Consider the following 11,169-nt stretch of genomic DNA (forward strand, 5'->3'; position numbering starts at 1 on the left):
TGACCCATGGACAATGAGTAGTTTTTCTCTTCTTTTTCTCATTGAGTCCCTGAGGCCAGAGGCAAAGTGAAATCAGGAGAGAGGGGTGGGATAAACACCAATAATAAAAGTTCATTTTCACTTTGCCTAGACCACGGACTCCTGGAGGCCGTGACTATGGTCTCATACAATGCCATAATGCAGTATGCAATCATTTATTTTATTTTTTATTAATTATTATTTATTTATTTATTTGCGAAAATACTGTACAGAGGGGTTACAATTACATGGGCAAGATGATGAGTACATTTCTTATCAAGCATTGTAGCCTCCTCCTTTGTTTCCCCTTCCCATCCCTTCCCAGCCTCCCCCCTTCCCCCCAATCCTCCTCCCCCACCCCACCAAAGTTGTAAAGTTCATTTTTCCACATAAAGACTTGTACATCTCATTGTTGGAATGGATCCACCTGTATCCCTATTTAAACGATTTGTTTTTTCCCTTCCCCTCCACAAATTATACCAATCATTTATTTTAGATACTTACATAGACTAAACTACTTTAGCTTTTGTCCAAGTGCTATGATTGAATATTCTGTCTGATTTTTACTAACAAAACAAAACACCTTGAAACCAAAAGGATGATTTATCTAGGCTGAAAATAAAACCTCCTGCCTACTGAAGTCTGGTGCAGCTGAGTTATCACTATTTTCATCCTGTAATTTGTTTTATAGGGTACTAATTAACAGGGCAAAGTCTGTTGCCAGGAAAGTAAATCACATTTTGCTGTTTTCTTCTTTTCTAACAAGACACAGACCTTGTTTTTAATTAAAGGGCAAGTTCCAAAGGCACTATAAGCTACTGGAATCAAGAAACACTGAGCAGAGACGCAACAGCTGCTATGTAGGGCTCAAGAAATATACTAGGAGTTAGAATTGCACTGACAACCTTGGAAAGAAGAAATTCCATTCCTCAAATGCCCTGGCTATCCTTTCTATTCATTTTTCCTCTAATCTCCCACTGCATATATCTCCTGTTTCCACTCAACTGACACAAGCACTATAAAAGTTTTTGTGTGTATGTGAGCTGGCACTGGGGCTTGAACTCAGTGCCTAAGCGCTGCCCCTTGAGCTGTATTTGCTTAAGGTTGGCGCTCTACCATTTGAATCACACCTTCACGTCTGGCTTTTGGGTGGTTAATTGGAGATAAGAGTCTCATTTACTTTTCTTCCCTGGGCTGGCTTCCAACGTAATCCCCAGATCTCAGCCCCGAGTGTCTAGGATTATAAGTATGAGCCACCAGAGCCCAGCTTATAAATAGTCTTTTAAAAAGGCAATGTCTTCCTCCAACTCATTTTTGTCCCTCACGGGGAACTCTTTTCTTCCACGAGGTAGCTACTGTCCAGTCGGATGCCCCCACCGCAGCCTCCCCTTCTCTGAAGCTGCTTTTTGCACCTGGCCGCTTTTGGTGAGTGTCCTAAGCGCTTCCTCTCTCACCCTCGGGGCGGGGGAAGGTCTTCTTCAGCCTCCACCCCATTCCTGGAGGCTCCGGACTGGAGATGCCCGCTCTGGCTTCTCCTTGGGAGTGCTCGAGCCACCTGAGATGTCTAGGCGAGGGTTGGGGGACGCGCGAGCAAGCAGGCTGGGCGGGTGTGCAGTCAGCGGCTCGCACCCCGGAGCCTGACGTCACCTGTCAATCTCCCGCGGGCGCCGAGCTCGGAGCCGCCTTTCCTGCCACTCACTTGTGTCACTTGCCGCGGCGGCGCGGGCACAGCGACAGGCGTCCCGCGCTGGCCTCCTCGCCGGCCCCGGCCGCCTCCTGCAAGGCAGCTGCTCGGTGGGAGCGCAGCCCCGCGCCCCTCCGCGGAGCGCATGCCCAGCGTCTCCCCGAAGCCCTGACTCCCCAGGTGAGTGGCCCCGCTCCCCGGGATAACTTGGATGAGTGTGGGAAAGGGAAGGGTAAAGAACCGCTGGGTATTTGGGACTCTCCCGCGATCAGAGAACTGGAGCAAATCGGAGACACCCGGTCACCCCAGCCTGTTCATCCTTCCCCCCAGTGCCCCATTTCCGAGGTGGTGCCATAGGCTCCAAATTACTCCAGACAACCGCGATCACAAAGTTCGCTTTCAGCACCGCGGACAGCGACCCCGCCGCCCGGCTCCCGCAGGGGCTGGGCTGGCGTGTGCGGATTTTCCTCTGAATGCTGCCTTCCTACTTTGATGTATTTGGGTGCGTGTGCAAGGGCAGGTGTACCTCTGGGGCTCATCTGTGTGCCTATGAGTGCGTTTATCTGTGCGTGTGTTTGTGCAAACCTCCAGAAGTCCGTGCGGGCACTCACTCCGCTCAACAGGTGTTGATTTATTTCGGGTTCGCGGGTTAATACTCCTGCTTCCCCACTCTGCTCTGGGGTCCCGGGGATCTGGGATGCACGCTTGAAGTGGGATCATTCGAGCCGGGTCCCCGGTGGTTCCCGGAGCCCCACACCTGACGCGGCCTCTCTCCGTCTGTCTGTCTCTGCAGGGTGCAGCACCTGGCCGGGATGAACGCTAGCGCCGCGTCGCTCAACGAATCTCAGGTGGTGGCAGCAGCGGCCGAGGGAGCGGCAGCGGCGGCCACAGCAGCGGGGGCGCCGGACCCCGGCGAATGGGGCCCCCGCGCGGCGGCGGCGCTGGGGGGCGGCGGCGCGGCTAATGGGTCTCTGGAGCTGTCGTCCCAGCTGCCCGCCGGGCCGCCAGGACTGCTGCTGTCCGCGGTGAATCCGTGGGACGTGCTGCTGTGCGTGTCCGGGACGGTGATCGCCGGTGAGAACGCTCTGGTGGTGGCGCTCATCGCGTCCACCCCGGCGCTGCGCACGCCGATGTTCGTGCTCGTGGGGAGTCTGGCCACCGCCGACCTCCTGGCGGGCTGCGGCCTCATCCTTCACTTCGTGTTCCAGTACGTGGTGCCCTCCGAGACTGTGAGTCTGCTCACGGTGGGCTTCCTCGTGGCCTCCTTCGCCGCCTCGGTCAGCAGCCTGCTAGCCATCACGGTGGACCGTTACCTGTCCCTCTACAACGCGCTCACCTATTACTCGCGCCGGACCCTGTTGGGCGTGCACCTCCTGCTGGCTGCCACCTGGACGGTGTCCCTGGGCCTGGGGTTGCTGCCGGTGCTCGGCTGGAACTGCCTGGGCGCGCCCGCCTCCTGCAGCGTGGTGCGCCCGCTCACGCGCAGCCACGTGGCGCTGCTCTCCGCGGCCTTCTTCGTGGTCTTCGGCGTCATGCTGCACCTGTACGTCCGCATCTGCCAGGTGGTGTGGCGCCACGCGCACCAGATCGCGCTGCAGCAGCACTGCCTGGCGCCGCCCCACCTCGCCGCCACTAGAAAAGGCGTGGGAACTCTGGCGGTGGTGCTGGGCACTTTCGGGGTCAGCTGGCTGCCCTTTGCCATCTACTGCGTGGTAGGTAGCCAGGAGGACCCAGCCATCTACACCTATGCCACTCTGCTGCCTGCTACCTACAACTCCATGATCAACCCCATCATCTATGCCTTCCGCAATCAGGAGATCCAGCGCGCCTTGTGGCTCCTGTTCTGTGGCTGTTTCCAGTCCAAAGTGCCCTTCCGATCCAGGTCCCCCAGTGAGGTCTGAAGGGCTCCTTCTGTGTCCTCTCACCAACACCACATCTCCAACAAGCCAGCCTTTGGTGAGCTTCTCGGTGCCTGCTGATGAACTCAGGTCCCAGTGGTGTGAATCTGAAGCATGGGGGGGGGGGGGGGGGGAGAGGGAGGGATGGAAGAAGAAGGACTAAATATAAACGCAACAAACGCACAAGGACCAAGAGGCCTGTTGGCATTTTACATATACAGTGTATACATGTGTACATATATATACAAATATTTGTATCTTCTGGGGATGTTCAGGATGTGGAGCTTCCTGTTCTGTGAAAAACTAACAAAAAAAAAAGATGTGGTTGTATATTCAAATCATACATCACATTTGTGAAGACATTCCAATACTGCTTAATAATAGCACTTTATTTTTAGCTGCTGAACTGCCAAAACAGTGTTGCCATTTTCAAGGGCAGGGTAAAGGAGTAAAAGGTGTATTTTTTGTTGTTTGTGATAGAATATTTTGCTGTAATGCATCAAGTTGAAACATATTTTGTACACAAATAAATACATTATAAAAAAATAAAGTTTTTGGTATGTGATTGATGATAGAATTACTACGTAAGAACTGAGTTGTGAGTGCATTTTACTTCGAAAGTTGATTACATATCATCTTCCGCTTAGGAAATCTCTTAAAAAATATACATTTACGTATTATCCATAAATTTTTCCTGAAATACTAAATCTGGATCATGGGTCAGAGATAGGAAAGAAATGATCTATTCACATAAAGGTATTCACAGAGCTTTACTAAAGGGTAGACGTTATTGACACAGTTAATCCACTCCCTTGGTTACTGGGTTTGGAAGGCAAGTTTCAGAGGATGAAACTATTTCTTCATATTATCAAATGTGCACCATGAACCCAGAAGCCCACAACTTTTGGTTGTAGTCTTTTATGTATGGTAAGATGCTTAAATGTTGACTACTTACATGGACATAATATATTGTTACTCATCAGTCCTTAGAGTAAAATGAGCAGACGTATAAAATGAGCAAATTCCTCTAAGACAAGACCTCAAGATATATGCCTCATACTTCCATGAGGTTAATGCTATATATCCAACATCCCTCCTTGAGATATTTGTCTGCTACATATAGGCATTATGATCTTCAAGAGCAAAGCACTTCTATTCTACCAACAAGAGCCAGCCTTGATCTTCCCACACACCTTACAGGAAGGACATGATCTGAGCCCCTATGAAGAAATATGCTTGTAGTACATATTCTTGGGCCTTCAGAAAATATATATAAGCAGCTCCATGTGTAGATTTCACATTAACTGAGTGTTAACTGTATGCTAGACACAACCCTAGAGCTGGACATATGGAAATAAAGTAAACAGGAAAGTCTCTGTCCTCATGGTTTTTACATTCTAGTAGAGTGGCAGGCCCACAAGCAAATATATATATATATATAATATATATATATATTATATATATATATAAATATATATATATATAATACTCACATAAATATATATGTACATATATCTATATATACACATATACATATACAAAATGTGTATATATGTAATATTGTGTTAGAAAAATATCAAAAAGGAAAGCTAAGGAGGATGGGAGATGGCAAAGAACAGAGGTGCCCCATTGGTAGGGGTACTGGAGAAGTCTCTCTGCAGAGCTCAAATTTAGGAAGTAAGCTCAGCAAAGAGGGTATAGGACATATTAGGGCCTGGGAGAACTTTCCAGGCAGAGGGAGCAGCAAGTCCAAAGTCTTCAGAGGGGAGCATGCCTCACAAGTCCAAGGACTTTCTCTTGAGCAAAAATGGTAACTGCAGTGACTTGTCGTGAACTGGGGCTAGGGGCAGTTTATATTAGGAAGTGTGATGATTAACTTTCTGGTCAAACTTGATCCCGGCCTAGGGTATCCAGATACTTGGTCAAATAATCTAAATGCTTCCTGAAGGTAATTTAGATAAGATTAACATTTAAATGAGTGGAATTTAAGTAGATTGACCCTCATAATGTGGATGTGTCCCATGCACTTATTTCCTGCTTTAATAGAACAGAAACATTGCATCTGCAGCTCTAGCTCATTTTGGTTCTACAGCTGATGCTGTGGAACTAAAAACACGACATTGACTCCGTTAGGTCTCCAGCCTGCTGGCCTATCTCACAGATCCTGGATTTTCTGGTCTCTGGAATTAGACAAGCCACTTTTCCATAAGAAATTTCTGTATACACACACACACACACACACACACACACAGAATCTGTAGTTAGTTTTCCTCTCATAAATGGAAAGCTCACGTGGGCACTTCATTTGTGTATTTACTTCATAAACACTGCTATGCAGTTTGCCATTGCTTTAAGCACTTAACAAATTCAAACTCATTTAATCACCACAACAATCCGTAAATGAGGAGAGTTTAATAATTATAAAAGTGTGAGCATTATTAATGGAATCTGAAAGGAGATAGTAAATCCCCTGGTCTACGGTTACACCAGAAGCGGAAGGTCCTGGAACCATGGGAGAAGGCTGCAAGTACTGGCTGTCCAGCAGGAGTTGGGGATCTTGGGAGAGAAAAGCAGCATTGCCAAAAGTGGCCTGATACGGAGAGAGCTGAAAGAATAAACTACTGGACTAGCACTTCCTACTTCTAGCCTACCTCCTGATGGTGACTTTCATTAATTAAATTCAACCAGAAGCAAGAGAGCAAGTAAACTCTTTGTAAATTATATTTTATTATACTTAACTGGTTGTACAAAGGAGTTACTATAAAATAAGTAAGTTTATTAGTTCAATGGATCTTGATCCATGCCACCCTGTTCATCATTGAGCAAGACAACTCTTAAATATTTGTGTGTGTGTGTGTGTGTATTATTGTAAAGGTGATATACAGCAGGGTTACAGTTACACAAGCCAGTACATTTCCTTTTTGACAGTGTCACCCCTTCCCTGTCTGTCTCCCAGTGTTTCCCTCCCATCCCCACCCACAAGTTGTATAGTACATTTTCAACATAGTGACTAGTGAGTACCACTGTTGTATTTGCTCACTCCCTGTCCCACCCTTTCTGTGCCCCTTTTTACCCTCCTCCAAACAGATAAACTTACAAACTAGACAAAAGGTACAGAAAACAAAAACCAAAACAAAGAAAAAAACCTTGTTTCCATTTCTTAGAGTGCATTTCAACAAATAGTATTTTATATGATCATATGCACATTGCTATTGAGCTTGTGTGACCCTCTCCTAAGAATATTCTCCTTTGGTCTCACTGTGCGAATAGCAAGGCAACTAACTCTAGATGAAGAGTATACACATCACTTTCCCTGAGCACCAAACAGATGTAAAATGGTAAAAAGCAGATCTACTAACCCAAACAGAGAACATTTGACATGGATGCTATGAATGATGTTATAGAAGAGAAAACGGAGGCACAGAGAGATTAGCTTTATGTATCTGGAGTTCAGGAGAAAGGAACCTAAGCTAACAGATAAACGGGATTTACTAACATACAGATGGTATTCAAAACAGAATATAGATGGGGGTCATCTTAGGAGTACCTGCGGACACAGAAGAAGGTCAAGGATTAATTTTACTGCTCAGAACTCAAAAAGACAAGGAGAAAGAAAAATGGTTGGAGAAAAAGGGAAAGAAAAGAAAAGAAAAAAGGGAAGAAACCAAGAGAGCACAGTGACCCAAAGGAAAGAAGAAACAAATGTTTGGAGAAGAAGTAGTTATCTAGTCCCATATTGTGGGGAAAATAAGTAAAATGAGGACTTAAAAATAGAGATTTCATAATGTCAATGTCACTGACAAGAACAAGAGATGTTCCAGAAAAGGGAGAGGGAAAATGCACCTGACTGTAGAAGGTACAAGAGAAAATGCTTGAGCAACCTCGTCCCCAGCAGTTCCCAGCAGAAATGTGACCTTTTCAACATTGTAAAACCCAGTACACTTTATAGATGTAGAGTTTTACAGGGTATAAATTCAGAGCTGGGAATATCATCAAGTGAAAAGTTTCTAGCCGGGCATTGGTGGCTCACACCTATAATCCTGGCTACTCGGGAGGCTGAGATCTGAGGATCTCGGTTCAAAGCCAGCCCAGGTAGGAAAGTCCAAGATACTCTTATAAACCACTCCGAAAACTGGAAGTGGCGCTGTGCCTCAAGTGGTAGAGTGCTCTCCTTGAGCTGAAGAGCTGAGGGACAGCACCCACACCCAGAGTTCAAGCCCCACGACCCACCAGAAACAAACAAACAAAAAAAAAAAACCTTTCTAGAAAACTAACCTTTATGGACTCTTCAGCACCATTAGAGGTTGTTTGAAGTCCTATTTGTATGTAGGATGCAATCAGGCATACAGAAGCTCAGGCCATCAACTTTCTGAATACAATGGGGAAAACTATTTCAGAGTTGAACAAAAGTCAATATGATACACTTTGTAATTATAAAGAAAAATTTACTGGGCCAGTCAACTAAAACAAGAACTACCAATCAGCTTGTTCATAACTCTTAGTTACAATATTAGACAATGTGTGTAATGCTGATAGGCTTAATATTGACTAATCTGTGATGTGATCTTGAAATATTTCTATAGAGAAATGTCACATATTCATTTAAACAAATATGAATTAAGAATCTCCTATTGTGAAAACCTATGTGAGTTGCTGGAAACATAGTCTTTGGGAAAGATAAACTTCATGCAGATATCTAACTACGCTACCTATTCTGTTGTCTAGTAAGCATCCTACATTTAACAAATTTAAAATTGAGTCACTGATTTTCATCTCTAACACTATTATTTATTCCTTATTTCCTATTTAACAATGTCAATGTGATCTTTCCAATTGTGCAAGCCAGAATGCTTTGAATCACACTTAACCCTTTTCTCTCGTATGGTGTCAGGAAAGCCCATTGTCTTTATCTTCAGAAATATACCCAGACCCCAGCCACTTTTTCCCCTAGGTACCATCACTATCTTCACTCTGCTAGAATTACTGCAGTAGTACTGCAGTACCGATTCAGCTCACGAGTCTTCAGTCTGTCTACACACAGCTTAAAGCTGGGCATGACCTACCGGAACTGCACTATAGGCCATAGAATAGTCCTTGATAAGAATTTCTTAACAGAGAATCACTAAAGTCTTTTCTAGAGGACCTGGTACCTGGTCTAGAAGTGAGGAATATGGAGCAAGACATGAGGCCCTACTTGTCCTAGTGTATTAGATTCTTATTGCTGCTATAACAAATTATAACAAACTTGATAATGTGCTTAAATGTGTGCATTGCTTTTTTCCTTCCTCCCCCACCCACATACTGCATAGTTCATTTTCAACAAAGTATCTAGTGAGTACCACTGCTGCATTTGTCCACCCTTTGTCTCACTATTTCTGTGTTCCCTGGTATCCTCCTCAAAACAGATAAACTTACATAAAAGATAAAAGATATGGAAATAAAAAACAGCAATAAAGGAGAAAACAAATGAACAAAACCTAAAAGCAAAGTAACAAAAAACCTCGTTTCCATTTCTTGGGTTACAGTGATGATAAATCATTTTAAATGATCATATGTACAAAACTACTGAGCATTTGTGATCCTCCCCTAAGAATATCCTCCTTGGTCTATTGTGTGAATGTTTATGGTCCTGTGTAATTTATAATGTCTAAGTGTCAATTTTTTAAACTATTCAGTGTGTTTACTTGTAGATTTATAGACACATTCTATTAAGCACAAATGAGGGAAACCACGCAACCCATGTTTCTTTAGTTCTGACTTCTTCACTTAATATAATTTTTCATGTCTTTTTCATTTCCTTACAAATGTTGCAATATCATTCTTTCAAATGGAAGCATAGAAATTCCATTGTGTATATATGTCACATTTTCTTTATCTATTCATACAGCAAGAGGCATCTGGGTTTATTACATATCTTGGCTATGGTAGACAATGCTTCAATGAACTATGGAATAATGAAAGACCCCAAATAGCAAAAACAATCCTTAGCAGGAAGAACAATATTGGAAGAATATCAATACCAAACTTCCAACTCTATTACAAAGTCATAGTAATAAAACAGCTTGGTACTGGCACAAGAGTAGACCTAAGGACTAATGAAATATAATAGAAGACCCATAAATGAACCTGCAGACCTATAACCACATAATATTTGATAAGGGTGCCAAAAACATAGGATGGAAGAAAGACAGGTTCTTCAATAAATGGTGCTGGCAGAACTGTCTATATACATACAGGAAACTGAAGCTAGAACCTTATATATCACCCTGCACCAGAATCAATTCCAAATGGATCAAAGACCTCAATGTAAAGCCAGATACCAGGAAAATATGACAGGAAGGGGTAGGGGAAACCCTGGGGCTCCCAGGCACAGGTGGAAACTTCCTAAGTAAAGATCCAGAATTATAACAAATCAAAGAAAGACTGGATAAATGTAATTGCACCAAATTGACTTTTTTTTTGAGACAGAGTATTTCTACATAGCTGAGACTGACCTGGGACTTACTATATAGCCCAGGCTGGCCTAGAAGTTGTGATCCTTCTGCCTGAGCCTCCCAAGCGTGGTCATTACAGGCATGTACAACCACATCTTGGCTTTGCTTTATCTTTTAAAGGCAACCAAGGACTAAATACATTGTTAGAATAAGGAAAGAGTACAGATCATTGGAAAGTCTGAAGCTAAGAGAGAGGAAAAGATAGATGAGGCTTTCCAGGAGGAGGTTGGGCTCCTGGAGTAGGTGGGGACACAAATCCTCTGCTCTGACAGGAGGCAAGGTGGGAATAATTGGTATGGATACATCTAAGTTTATAGTGGTGGGAGGAAGTTCATAGAGTTCCTACTTGACAACTTCAATTTATCTGAAGGAGGAATGCCAGTTAAGAGACAATTATAAGAAGCATCAAGAACTGAGTCGACATAACGACTTGTACATCTCATTGTTGCAATGGGTCCACCTGTATTCCAATTTAAACAATTTGTATTTTCCCTTCCTCTCCACAAATTATACCAACATCAAATACAGTGAAAGCAGGGGTTATACCGTGGGGGGAGGGACATACAAAGCAACAAAGAAATCATCTTATAAATATGTTAGAAACAATCGCATGAAAGGAGACATACAAAGCAACAAAGAAATCATCTTATAAATATGTTAGAAACAATCGCATGAAAGAAAACACATTTGAATGCTTATCTTTGGGTTCATTTCACCTAAAATCAACTTATCTGACCTTTTCTGCTTGACTCAGACATATACCAGTTATTGCAAATAAGGGAAACCATAGAACCTATGTTTCTTAGGGCCTTGCTTACTTGGGGGAGGGGAGGAAGATGGGAAGGGATGAGAAGGGAAAACAAAGGAGGAGGCAACAATGCTTGATAAGAAATGTACTCATTATCTTGCCCATGTAATTGTAACCCCTCTATATGGTATTTTCACAATAAAAAAGAAAAAAAAAATAAAATGCATTAATATTTTTAATATATTTTAAAAAAGAATTGAGTCCATGATATTGGGAACAAAGCTGTTATAGTTTGTGGTGTTACCATCCTTTAATCAAAATTCAAAG

At 43.7% G+C, this 11,169-nt stretch overlaps 1 protein-coding gene across 1 annotated transcript; it reads left to right on the plus strand.

Moving 5' to 3' along the window:
- Nucleotides 1-2,514: 2,514 nt before the first annotated feature.
- Gpr6 (G protein-coupled receptor 6) lies at nucleotides 2,515-3,603 on the plus strand. The gene has a single exon (XM_042672997.1). It carries the CDS (start codon nucleotides 2,515-2,517, stop codon nucleotides 3,601-3,603), a length of 1,089 nt encoding a protein of 362 aa, XP_042528931.1.
- The last annotated feature ends 7,566 nt before the right edge of the window (nucleotides 3,604-11,169 follow it).

This window comes from Dipodomys spectabilis, unplaced genomic scaffold (genome assembly GCF_019054845.1).
Source record: "Dipodomys spectabilis isolate Male_0828 unplaced genomic scaffold, ASM1905484v1 ptg000001l, whole genome shotgun sequence".
Lineage (NCBI taxonomy): Eukaryota > Metazoa > Chordata > Mammalia > Rodentia > Heteromyidae > Dipodomys > Dipodomys spectabilis.